At 45.6% G+C, this 13,412-nt stretch overlaps 1 protein-coding gene across 11 annotated transcripts in view; it reads right to left on the reverse strand.

Annotated features, from left to right (window-relative positions):
- Nucleotides 1-13,412, reverse strand: part of LOC117503849 (pleckstrin homology domain-containing family A member 5-like) — a 63,242-nt gene that overhangs the window by 2,340 nt on the left and 47,490 nt on the right. For 5 of the 11 annotated variants that reach the window (XM_034163111.1, XM_034163110.1, XM_034163112.1 and 2 more), the window contains 18 exons: nt 12,322-13,401; nt 10,806-11,086; nt 10,285-10,520; nt 10,050-10,136; nt 9,665-9,784; nt 7,669-7,722; nt 6,159-6,239; nt 4,919-4,981; nt 4,668-4,748; nt 4,264-4,413; nt 3,743-3,844; nt 3,545-3,653; nt 3,171-3,214; nt 2,709-2,891; nt 2,193-2,322; nt 1,935-2,056; nt 1,612-1,803; nt 1,311-1,436 (listed from right to left, as the gene is read on the reverse strand). In XM_034163111.1, coding sequence (XP_034019002.1) covers nt 1,311-1,436; nt 1,612-1,803; nt 1,935-2,056; nt 2,193-2,322; nt 2,709-2,891; nt 3,171-3,214; nt 3,545-3,653; nt 3,743-3,844; nt 4,264-4,413; nt 4,668-4,748; nt 4,919-4,981; nt 6,159-6,239; nt 7,669-7,722; nt 9,665-9,784; nt 10,050-10,136; nt 10,285-10,520; nt 10,806-11,086; nt 12,322-13,401 — 3,241 coding nt within the window. Of the gene's footprint in view, nt 1-1,310; nt 1,437-1,611; nt 1,804-1,934; nt 2,057-2,192; nt 2,323-2,708; nt 2,892-3,170; nt 3,215-3,544; nt 3,654-3,742; nt 3,845-4,263; nt 4,414-4,667; nt 4,749-4,918; nt 4,982-6,158; nt 6,240-7,668; nt 7,723-9,664; nt 9,785-9,804; nt 9,982-10,049; nt 10,137-10,284; nt 10,521-10,805; nt 11,087-12,321; nt 13,402-13,412 lie in introns of those variants that run through there. The other 6 variants (XM_034163120.1, XM_034163115.1, XM_034163113.1 and 3 more) reach the window with 5 other exon arrangements.

Consider the following 13,412-nt stretch of genomic DNA (forward strand, 5'->3'; position numbering starts at 1 on the left):
CAAGAAACCACCATCAGTCATTATTCCAGGTCAAAACCAACCAGGAAACAACCTTCAGTCACTATTCCAGGTCAAAACCAACCAGCTAACCACCTACAGCCACAATTTCATATAAAACCCAACCAGCCAGCAACCTACAGCCACTATTCCAGGTCAAAACCAACCAGGAAACCACCATCAGTCATTATTCCAGGTCAAAACCAACCAGGAAACCACCGTCAGTCATTATTCCAGGTCAAAACCAACCAGGAAACCACCTTCAGTCACTATTCCAGGACAAAACCAACCAGCTAACCACCTACAGCAACAATTCATTTCATTTATTTATTTAAATGAGACAATACATATTAATGAACACATAAAGTGTAAATATGTCAGATTATAGCCATGGGCTAATTTCCATCTATAGTCCCTGACAGACTATAAAAATTAAACAATTTTCAGTAAAAACACACAAACATCACAGGAGCTTTCAATACAACAACAGACTACATTACATATGGGTCACTAACTACTACAACAAGACACAGACTAGACAAAAGACAGGAAACAAAAGGACACTTCCAGGTCAAACCCAAACACCTAACTACCTACAGCCACAATTCCATATAAAATCCAACCAGCCAGCAACCTACAGCCACTATTCCAGGTCAAAACCAACCAGGAAACCACCTTCTGCCACGATTCCAGGTCAAAACCAACCAGCTAACCCACTACAGCTACTATTTCACATAAAACCCAAGCAGCTAACCACCTACCACCACTATTCCAGGTTAAATCCAACTAGAGAACCACCTTCAGCCACTAATTCCAGATCAAACCCAAGCAGCTAACCCACTACCACCTATATTACAATTGTTGTTGTTGTTCATTCAGCTGCTCCTGTTCCCCCCCAGGGTCACCACAGCAGATACAGCCTGATCCGTATTTGTATTTAGCACACGTTTTATGCCAGATGCCCTTCCTGACGCAACTCCAGTGTAACCTGGAGAAACACACACAGCTGCTGGTGTTCCAAAGACGTCTCCCATCCAAGTACTAACCAGATCCTGCACTGCTTACCTTCTGAGATCTGACAGGATCAGACTGACACAGAACTACTACCTATATTACAGTATCATGAGTATTTTAGGCTGTTGAACACTTGTACAGTGATCGGCATGATGGAAGAAAAAAAAAAAATCTCCTTCGGGTGTAATCATGGTGCAGGTTTGTGTTTCTGTTGTTTCTTGTGTTTGTGTTTCCAGTAATCAACAGAAATATGCCTTTAAAGCTCAAACACAGACTGAAATAAATATGACACCATGAACCTGTGAGGACGTCTGTGTATGTGTCGTAGCAGCCGTCCCACTCTCCTCCAGGACAGACCCCTTCACTTGCTGCAGTGCCGAGTCCAAGTCTGGGTTCGAGCACGGTCCTCCTGCCTGGACCTGGTTCTGCCAACACACAGAGCCACCAGTCATGAAGTTCACAGTCCAGTGTTGCTGTCAAGGCCTAAACTATCCAGGACAAGGCTGACACCCCCCACAAAGCCCAGACCATGTTTTTAACCCCTCAACACCAAGGCAGCATCCCAGACAAAGGCCCGATCAGTTCCTAGTGCAGTTATACCTGCAGGATGGGAAAGGGTTGGTCTTTGTTGAAGGACGGCGAGCGGGACGGCGTTTCTCTCTTCTTCTCTCTGAGTGAGGAAGCCTCTTGGTTTCTCCTCATCCTCTCCAGCTGCTCTTCCAGGCTCATCCTGGTTCTGCCCACTTCCCGCTCTCCAAATCCGAACTGATCCACTGCACTTCTGGGACGATCCTGGACACAATAAGTCTCACAGTGTTAATTCTGTGTGACTTCAGAGACTCTTAGCCACCCATTTGAAATCACCTCATTCTTTGTCCTTGTGGTTAGTTAGTTGGTTATCGTGATGTTATGAGCAAACTTACAAATCTGGACTCTGGTTTTTTCGTCTTCCTCAGCGTAACGTAGGAGGCGATGGTGGACGACTCAGGGGGCTTCTTGGGTGATTTGGTCCTGGAAGGAACAATGCCCACATGGTAAGACGGAACTGTTGGACAGAAGACAGATGCACATCGAAGAAAACAGAACATTAGATTAAAAAACAAAACAAAAAAACACCAGCATTTTTCCATGGAAGCTTCCATCATTTCCTGTGAGGGTCCAGAGGTGGACATGGAAGGTACCTTTAGAGGCTGCAGCCTCTTTAGCCTCCACAGATATCTCTGTCTTGTCCTCGGTGTTGACCTCGTCCACTTCCTCCTTCACTGTAGTCAGCTCGGGCTCACTCTTATACAGCCGGTAATCTGGAGCTTGCTGTGAGGAAGACGAGTGTGAAGACTGAAGGTTCCAATACACACTGCCAGGGTTCAAACATCAGCAAGCAGAGTTCTAAAGCAGGTCCAGAGTGGTTCCCATGATGATCATGTGGATTTATTTTTTTTAATTATGTAGAAGTTAGAGAATTCTTTGGGGTAAAATCAAGGTATTTCCATCTACAGATTAAAATGCACAAAGGTGTAATCTTGTAATCTGGCTTCTTAACTACAAAAGGTCAATAAAAGGTGATTTAAAACAACATGACCCCTTTAAATCAGGATGATGTGGGACGAGGGCGAGTCTAAGACGATGAAAATGAATGTGAGCGCACAAAACGTTGAGATGGAATGAAGAGGGGAGGGGCCAACATTCAGCGGGCTTACGCTGTGAGCCCCGTTCCTGCAGGTGGGCTTGCGGTCCTCAGGGCGGTATGTGGGAGGAGGCAGGCGGGCGCTGGACTGAGCGTGGTGGGAGGAGCACTCTGAGTCATAGTACTGAGGGAGGGGCGGGCGTGGCGGAACACAGTCGCCCTCTTTGAAGGAACCCAGCGTCAGCAGGGCGACTGCCTGTTAACAGTTAAGAGTCGACTCACTCCAAACCAGCTGATTACGCTTCTCTCGCCGGTGAAAATATTTGACATAAACAAATCGAATATAAAAATACTTAAGTGTTTTTTTCCAAATTCCAGCACTTTCATCATTCAGCACCTCTGTTCCTCTGATTTACACAGTGAGATAATTACCTCAATTTAATTTTGATTCTCAAGTTATGGTCACAATATCTACAAGAGAGAATTCCAAACCTCAGCTGACAAATGTGTGAAGCGCATGCAGGTTCTGCTGTACCTCGTTCTTCTGAAGGCTGGACAGAGGCCTGGAAGCAGGAAAACCTGAGGGACATAAACACTTGTCACAAGCAGAAACATCTACAGACGTGTTAAAGCATTCTGAACCATGCAGATCCAATATGGATGAGTGTCTGCCGAAAAGCTACAATATAAAATGAAAACAAAAGGTCCCAGAACAGAACCCTGAGATACCCCATATTGCACCACAGAGGATTTTGGATGCGATATTGTTGTACAAACTGTAAGTCTGCCCAGCAATAAAGATCATTAGTATCAAAAGCTGCACTTTTTTAAAAAAATTAACAAAAGGACATAAACACCCCTCACTGCTGTCATTCACCAGAGGCAGACCTGACGCGGCTGAGGACTCACTGCTGTCTGTGCTCCGCTGGACTTTGGTTTTGGCCAGAGCCTCCATCACGTCCTGGATCCTCCACAGCTCCTTCTGGATCTGGATGTGCCGCTGGCTTGGAGGTTCTGTCTGAGGTCACATACAGTTCACAAGGCAGTTCAGTACTCTACAACCTGTGTGTGTGTGTGTGTGTGTGAGTGAAAGAGAGAGAGAGAGACCTGTGGGCTGCCCAGAGCCTCCAGCTGCTCCAACAGATTAGATTTAGTCAGCGTGACGTCAGATTCCAGTCGGTCATACTCGTTCCAAGAGCGCTCCAGCTCCTGTAACCATGACAACATGGGTCCAAATCAAGGTTCATGTTATTACACGTCAGTTTGGGTTCACACTGCAGCGTTGGTGTGACACTAACGAAGTTTTCATCAGGCTTAGTCTCTGTGTAGATGACACTGCTTACATTGTAGATGTGTGTGTGTCTGATGCCGTCTTGCAGTCAATTTGGTGGATGAATGAATTGCTTTCATTTTAACTACATGAATACTGTTATTTGAAGAATAATGAAAAGCACATAAAATAAATATGACTGCTTTAATGAAGAGCAGAAATCCCAGGAGGATCCCCCCCCATCAAAAGACAGACACATTCTCTCTTTAGAAGCTAAACTTCAAGGTCTTTTTTATTTATAATTCCTGACAAATGGTCTGTGATTACGGTCTGTTTTACTTTGTGAGGTCGGACTCACAGCGCTGACTCGGGACAGCTCTCTACAGGTGCTCAGCAGGCCGCTCTGCAGGACGTCCCGCTGCTGGATGAGGTTCTGCGTGGCCGCGGGGGCGGAGCCTCGTGCATTGAGCTCCTGACTGGCAGACAACAGCGCCGTCTCCAGGGTGTCCTGTGACACACACACACACACACACACACACACACACACACACACACACACACACACACAGTTGCTTATTGTGCACACGTGTATATGTATGCACAGACAATATCATGCAACCTGTCTCTCTCTCTCTCACACACACACACACACACACACACACACACACACACACACACACACACACACACACACACACACACACACACACACACACACACACACACACACACACACACCCTCTTACACATATGCATGCAGACCTTTTCACGGTGCAGCTGCTGCAGTTTGTCCTCCTGCATCCTCACCACCTTGTCCTGCTCGCAGAGTCGACTCAGTTTGGTCTGAAAGACACACACACACACACACACACACACACACACACACACACACACACACACACACACACACACACACACACACACACACACACACACACACACACACACACACACACACTCTGAGTCGATTCATCGACTTTAGCAGCACGTTTGACTGGACACTGTAGTCTTACGTCTGTGTCCATGTCCTCCGTCCGCTGGATGATGGAGTCATCTTTGTATTCTTCCGTTTTGACCTGTAATGAAGGCGTACACTCAGAAGGACAGCAGGGGGCGCCCACAACATACGTGAACAACTGCGCTAAAAGTCATCGGGGCCGCTCTCTGTAGTTTAATCGATTATCAGAAACATCATTTTAATTATGACTCATGAAATCAAGACAGTTACTGCGCAGTGTGATGACCTCACAGGTTCACTTTCTATATAACCCTTTCAGGTGGTCAAAGGTCGCTGTTGGAAGGTTTTAACCCACGGCTGCAGTTTTTTTTTGTTTGTTTTTTTTCCCTGAGAAACTACAGTGACATTTTGGTAAAGAATGTTCATAAACTTTTCATTCACTCCAGGATGAGAGAGTGAGTGTATGAAGGGATGAACTCCACATCATTTATTCTATAATAAGGGTTAATTTTTTACCTGAGCTGAAACTCGCAGATAAAACATGCCAAATGTTGTTTATGATGCTCAGTCACACCTGAAGCCAAATTTTTTTCAAAACATGAAAACAGAACATGAGGAGGAAGTACAAAACTTCACATTTTGAAGCTTTGACTAAAGCACAGAACTGCTCCGTGCACGAGTTTGTACATTTTTTAAAATTCATGTAAATAACACCAAACACACCCGCAAACATGACGTCACTGGTTTCACGCACACATTTAGTGCATTAGCGCTGATCTGTCGACATATCTGTCGACTGAACGTCTCCGAGTCCTTCCGCAGCAAAGTCGCCCAAGCATCGTAATTAAATCTCAAATCGACACCAAAGAGCGTGTGAGCAGTGACCAATAATATCACACTTAAACAACAACACACGTAAAAGTGTATCGATGAAAATAAATAAATAAATAAATAAATGTAGACCTCATGTTTAAAACAAATACATGAAAGCTGATCTGATGTTTCCATGGTGACACTGAGGCGGTGATGGAGAAGGATCCATGGACCAACAGCATCAAACAAAAAAAATGAAATGAGACAGTGTGACTTCCTGATGAAGGAGGTGAAGATCTGACTCAAGTCTCTCCATCTTTAGGTTAATCTCACTTTATGCCAGAAACTTTAACGGCTATAGCGGAGAAAAAAGTCATTGTGAACCCACAGCGACTTTCTGCAGGTTAAACAAATGGTTTAGACAAACTGTGGATTGGTAGACTTGGACTGGGACTTGAGCCAGAACCTGCCGGGCACCTTACTTGCTGGTAGAGTTGCGGCCGTGGTGCCGAGTTCTCGATCATAGTGTGAATCATGAAGATTAGCGGCTCGTTCTCCTTTTTCTAGCGGAGCACCGAGGAGGAAGAGAACACAAAAATGCAATAACACATCAGCCCGAGTGGGCGTGGCCTTCTACGCCACATCAGAACCCTGCACATTCAGCCTTTCACTGATCCATTCTTTTTCTGTGTAGTTAAGGCTCACAGACTTTCTGCACACCTTTCACAATAAAAGCATTCCAGCAGCTCAAAGACACCTAAAGTCTAATAAAGTTCATATGGACCTGACTTGAGACCAGAGTCAGTCTTATGGTTTTACTTGTCAACGATCACTTATTGCAAACAAAAACAATAACAGGTGGCTAGAAGTGTGAAGGACTGTGGCTTTAAGGTCCTTCAAAGCTGAAAGAGCAGTGAATGAACATGAACCCAGAAGATGTGGACTATTATCCTGATGCAAAAGTGGACCTCAAGCAGCTGTCAGACAACTGGTCCATCTCCACCTCCCCAAAGAAACCATCTGTCTGCTACAGCCAGGAGAAACATGGGCATGTCCTTGGCTTTCTTCAGCCACTGGGATCCTCAACAGACACCTGCATGCTGGTTCACATCCAGAGAAACGCACCACGTGGACAAAATGTGCTGATGTTCCCTCAGAATGTCAGTGATCCTCCTCATCTGAGTCTCACTAAGTAGTTGTTAATTTGACACAAAATCATTCCAGCTGGAACCAAGGATCCCCCCAGAGACCTGGTACCAAAGACACCCAGGCATAAGGTCACTGGTTAGAGTCCAAGTCTGACAATCATATACTAAGACAGGAAGCACAAGGACCCTGAAGACGTGGACCAGAAATTCACAGCCAACAGATTCCACTCATCTCAAAGGATCATCGCATCAAAGCACCCAATGTTTGGGCGAGCAAGTTTACTGGAACATGTGACTGGCAGATGTTTCTTATCATCCTTCTTGAAGTTCTAAATCTGTACGCTTGGTTTTAGCTCTAGCTTTCAGACTGCAGGTTCTTCTTAAATGAATACATCAACTCAAAGACTAGAGAGCTGCGAAAAGCAAAAACTCTTCCACAGTGTAGACGGAACCTGCTAGTTACCTGGTGACCAGCTTTATTCCAACAAAAGAACCACAGAATTTAGTCTCCAATTACTACAGAATATCATCACCATTTCCACTTTATTTGTTTTCAAAATCTCTGAGAACTGTTTTCCCACCAATATTACTCTGGGAACAAATGGTGACCACAAAAAAGAAAAATTCTCCAAATACAAAGTGCAAACATCACACCACGCCCCTCACCGATAAGTCATTCAGATAACAGACTGGTAATCGATTTTCATTTTAATGTGCTAAAGTCAGCGAAATCAAAGTCGAGACAGTTGTGACAGTTTGTTCAGAACAGAGGAAAAAAAAGAAGAAAATGAAGAGTCAGAGAAAAATTTAAATGTAGTATTTTGGTTCAGAAATGAGTTCTCACCTGCTTCTCCAGGTACATAAGGTTCCTCTGGAGGTGATGGCAAAGAACATCAGTCTGCAGCAGTTGCAAGAAGAAGAAGAAGAAAGGAAGCAGTAGAAGGAGGAGAAAGAAGGAATAAGGAGGAGAAGAGACATTTTATAGGGATGGAAAGAAAAGCAGCAAAGAGAAATTCTTCAGGAAGGAGTGGACAATAAAAACGGACTCTAAGATGGGAACATCTGACGAGCACAGGAGAAAATGTGATCATCAAATACTAATAAATTATCAGGGGCTAGAGCAAAAATAACCTGACTCAATGTGTCCCTGGTTTGCAGTCTGAGTAGAACCATCAGGAATTTGTGTATTTATGTGGAAAGCGCGACCTGACTGAGAAGTAAGAACGCTTTAGGTATTAGGTGTCTTTGTTGTGCAGCCAGCAGATAGAACACATCATACATACGTAGACTTAAACATAACATGAGCTTAAATACGGCATGAAAACTCCCCAAACAAGAGACATAATAATGCAACATAAAATAAAAAGAAAAACTAGTTAAAAACACTCACGTGATAGTGTTTAGAAACCTACCAAAAGAGTTCTTGTACCTATTAGACTTACATCTTTTGGACCTTTATTAGCGCATTTACATCATGCCATCCCCAGAAAGAGATTTTAGATGGATTTTGGATTAAAAAAAAAAACTTTTGTGTTTTTTAGTGTTTATTGTTATGCGTCACGGGACTGCAGTTGTGCTTTTAGTTTAACCACAGCGAGGACACTCAGACCACTTGAAAGAAAAGAAACTTTAAAAACATGTTTGTAAAACTCTCCTTTTTGTGTGCTGTGACACACTCAAACCCCCCCCCCCACAGGCAGAGGTGTCAAACTGATTCCAGAAAGGGCCAAGAGGGTGCAGACTTTCTTTGCAACCACCCACTCCACCAGATGGTTCCACTGACTAACATCACTTTGAGCAGATCAAATCAGTTAATCAGTGAAATCACCTGGTGGAATGGGTGGTTACAAAGAAAACCTAAACCCTCTTGACCCTTTCTGGAATCCGTCTGAGACCTCTGACAAAGGCCTGACAGGAAAAGACAGGGACTCGTTGCCAGGAGAAATGACAAAAATAAAACAAACATTCAAAAAAAAAATCCATTTGTGAAAGTTTTGAACATGGTAAATTTTATATCTTGTGCCCCGCCTTAATTTTGCGTTAGCGCGAACCTTGTCTTTTGGCAGCCCAATTGATGGAATTCTGTCACAGTGATGGAGACCTTTAATGCCTGTGGTATATCCACAATAAATTAAACTGATATTTCCACACCTCATCAACTGCAGTGCCATCCTGCTCCTTATCAATATGATGGTCACACTTCTCATTGAGGGCACACGCACATAGTGAAGAGTCGTTGGGGGGGGGGGGGGGGGGGGGGGGGGAGAGGATCTCGGAGCGTAAACAGGCCTGATGTGAGCTACAAAATACCATCAAGGCTAACCAGCAGGCGTATTCCCACAAATGTGAGCACTGCCTCCGCGATAACAACACATGCAGTATGTGGAAGGGGATCCAAGCTGGAACTAATTACAAACAGGAATATGGTCCGGACAGAGAGCAGGGGCACCACCCACCCAGATAACCTCAATGGGTTCCATGCCAGGTTCAACCAACTGAGCAGAGACACTCCTTCAAAATGCCATTGTAACCCAGAGGAGACATGAAGCCAGTTAACCCCTGCAAGGCCACCGTACTGGACGAAGTGGAGTCCTGAAAGTCTGCGTGGATCAGCTAGCAGGGGCACATACAAACATTTTAAACTCTCCACCCAGAACGATATCACCTCCATTCAGTATGTGGGTGACATGACCACTCTGTCTGATTAAAGGAGGGGACGAGTCATCCAGGGGACTTGAAAGTAACGTCACAAAACAGAAAAGTAACGGGCTAGTCATAGATTTAAGGAGATGACCCCCTCTGCAGCCTCTGGGTGGACAGTTTTGAGTTTCACGACTGACCTTGACGTTGGGCCCCTCCATGCCCAGGGCCATCAGTTGCGCCACTGTGTGCTCCCGCAGACTGTTGAGCTCCGCCTGCTGCCGGCGGAGTTTGATCAGCAGCAGGGTCAGCTCCTCGGGCTGCAAAGAGCAGAGAAGAAGAGCTGCTATAATTTAGTTTAACCGCCGTCACATTTATTCTGATTTAAAAAAATAAATAAATAAAAATCAGACATTCATTCATATCGTGCTACTTATCTGGGTCACGGATGTGCGTTTATCAGAACACAGACATGACGACAAAGAGGACACGTCTAATTGAGGTTCAGCACCTTCATCTGCTAACAAACCCAAGTTCAAGTCTGATGGGACAATAAAAAAAAACAAAAAACTGGACGATTCTCACCGTCTTTCCCTGCAGCGACTGTGGCGTGATGCTCTGAGCGGGAACAGCCGCTGTGACAGATCGACGGTCTGGGGGGGCGCAGCCGTGCTGCAGGACAATCACACATTTCACTGTCAGACAGTTCAGCACAGACACATTCTCTAAAACTAAAACAGCACCACCGAGAGGAAACCTGGATCTCTTTTTTTTCCCTGAATGTTTACAACAAAGCTGGTTGTATCCGGTTGATACTGACCTTGATGAGATGTGGTCTTTGGCGGCGGTCCAGTGTGGTGTCTTCCAAGAAGACGGGTGAGGACAGGTCAGACTGGGGGCTGGGGTTGTGAGCGAGCTGCTGGCGTGGAGGAGAGAAGGTGCCGTAGAGAGCCAGCGAGCCGTGAGATGGCGACGTGGGGATCGACTGGACCACGGTGTGTTCAGAGAGGTGGCGCGTCGTCTTGGTGACGGGCAGGGTGCCATAGTGACCCGCAGCTGCACAAAGAGACACACCAATGCATGTTTATAATGTTTTAAAGTCAATGATCAGAGAAGACATGCATGACTTCAAAATCCTACAATGACCAGCATGCATTGCACCCTATAATACAGAAAGCCACACCCACATCCAGCAACTGTGAATTGTTTGCGTCAGTGCACAGACACTTCCTATTCTTTTGAGTTTGACATGAATTCGGTTTGATTTGATTAATGTGAGCTGTCTGGATGTGGGCGGGGCTAGCTGGTCATCCTGTGGGAGCCATGTGCTGGAGGCGGGACCTGGTGGCAGAGCCAGACTTTGCCTGGAGAAGGCCTGCCTTTGCTGCCACTCGTAGAGCTGCCACATGGTGTCGTCTCTCATCGACCTCCTCTTCTCTGCCGTGGTGAGGGTGGAGGCAGGATTGAGGGCGCGGTCATACGCAGACCCCGCCACGCCGCAGATGCTGTCGGGCCTCATCATGCTGTTGCGGGGCAGCGTGCGATAACCCTCAGGGTAACGGGGTACCATCTGGGCACGGTGGCTGGGCATGTTTCTGGGCAAAGTCTGGTACGAGGTGATGCTGGAGGATAAAAATAGCACTCAGAAATCAGACCTCTGCTGGGTTTGAATGACCTCACTGACCCTGAAAGTTTGCAGCAACACACCTCTTTTTGCCCTGTGCTCAACTAAATCAGCATAGTCTTTAAAATGTTTTTGAAAAAAGTGTGTGGAAGTTTAAGTGTGGTTTTTAACAGTTACATTTTAACAAATGCACAGTAAAAAGCAGCTCTGATAAAGTGATGTAGGTCACTCTGATGCCCCCGGCAGTACTCTGCGAGCAGCGGAAATGAACTCAAAATTGCTTTATTTCTGATGGATTAAAGCAACTGAGGACCTGATTATGCATCAGGCCTTATTTTCGGTCATGCATCAAAACTTTTTTTGGGTCATGCATCAGGCCTTTTTATGGGTCATGCATAAAAAAAGTTTTTGGTAATGCATTAGTCCTATTTTTGGTCATGCATCAGGCCTTTTTTTTGGTCATGCATCAGGCCCTTTTTTGGTCATGCATCAGGCCCTTTTCTGGTCATGCATCAGGCCCTTTTTTGGTCATGCATCAAAACTTTTTCATGGTCATGCATCAGGCCCTTTTTCGGTCATGCATTATGCCTTTTGTGGGGGATGCATCAGGCCTTTTTGGTCATGTATAAAGATTTTTTTAGGTTACGCATTAGGCCTTTTTTGGTCATGCATAAAAACCTTTTTCTGGTCATGCATCAGGCCCTTTTTTGGTTATGCATCAGGCCTATTTTTGGTCATGCATCAAAACTTTTTCACGGTCATGCATCAGGCCCTTTTTGGGTCATGCATTAGGCCTTTCGAGGAGCACGGCGATGCATCAGGCCATTCTTTGGTTATGCATCTAAACTATATTTTGGTCATGCATTATGCCTTTTGGGGGGATGCATCAAGCCTTTTTGGTCATGTATAAAGACTTTTTTAGGTTACACATTAGGCCTTTTTTTTGGGTTGTTTTTTTTTTTTGGAGGGGGGCATCGGGACTTTCTTTGGTTATGCATCGGGCCTTTTTTAAAATTAACTAATTTTTAACTCATTTTTTAATTTCATTTGGTTTTTCTATCCACTAACACCTTGTTAGACCATAAAAACAAAAACCTGGTTATTTTTACGCAAACTATAGCTATAAAGGCGTTTGAAAAATCACCTGTAACTTTTTAAGAAAGGCCAGTTATGGTCTTTTACACCACGTCACTGTGGATCGAGATGTGAGCTGCATAGATTTCCTGCTCTCACCTCCTGCTCTCATCATCTGATACTCTCATCCCGAGCGTGCGTTTCCAGTTCTCCTGCTGCTGTGTGGAGTCCGTTCTGGACAGGTCTGTCTCTGGCTCCTCCACTGAGCCAGCAGCCCGTGTTGCACCACCAGTCAACCCGCCATCCGTCTCTGCTGGCCTGAAATTCCTGGACTGCTCTCCGGAACCGTTTACGTGAGCGATCTTATGGGGGTCGAGGTTAGCCTGGCCCTGGCGGGAAGCTGACACTGCAGATGCAATGGCGGCAGCCTGAGCGGGCTGAAGTTTGATGCTGCTGATCTTGGTGAGGGACCTGTCCGCGCTCAGGTCCCACTGGAGGCCATATTTACCTCCCTGACGAATGGTGGCATACTTCTCTGCCTCTCTGTAAGGAGTGTATTTGTCGCCTTCTCGGAGGGCGCTGTACTTCTTCACTTCTTTCAGAGTGCCGTATTTACTGTCTGTGTCCGTCATGGTGCCATACCTGTCCGTCTCCTTCAAAGACAGCTGTCTCCTTACTTCCTTCTGAGGAACATATTGTCCATCGTTCTGGAGCGCATGCCTTTCCACTAATTTCTGCAGTGCATAATTCTCTCTCTCCTTTGCGAGCAAATACTTTTCCTCCTCTTTAGACAAAGTGCATTTCTCCTCCGTCGGGATCCGTTTGTACTTTTCATTACTTTTCGGGGCTGTGAACGTCTCCAGATCTTTGTGAACAGCACACATGTCTCCGTCTTTCTGCAGGGAGTACCTGTCACCGTCCTTCCGCAGCAAGAACTTCTCTCCATCCTTGTGCAGGAGATATTTGTCTCCGTCCTTCTGAAGCACGTAGCTCACTCCATCTTTCTTCAGTGAGTACCGTTCGCCATCTCGCTGTAACGTGTAGTATTCCCGCTCCTTCTGGCAGTCATGTTTCTCCACACCTTTCTGCTTTTTGTCATCGGCCCGTGACAGGGAGTGCTGGCGCACAGGTTCACGGTTCCGTTCGTTGTTCTGGATCTCAGGTTGGGTCAGGTTTCTGTGGTTCCGTAAATTGTTCAGTTCATGAGGAGTCTGCTGGTCTACTTTTAACTTGTCCACTCTGAGCAAAAA

This window comes from Thalassophryne amazonica, chromosome 22, assembly GCF_902500255.1.
Source record: "Thalassophryne amazonica chromosome 22, fThaAma1.1, whole genome shotgun sequence".
Classification (NCBI taxonomy): Eukaryota; Metazoa; Chordata; class Actinopteri; order Batrachoidiformes; family Batrachoididae; genus Thalassophryne; species Thalassophryne amazonica.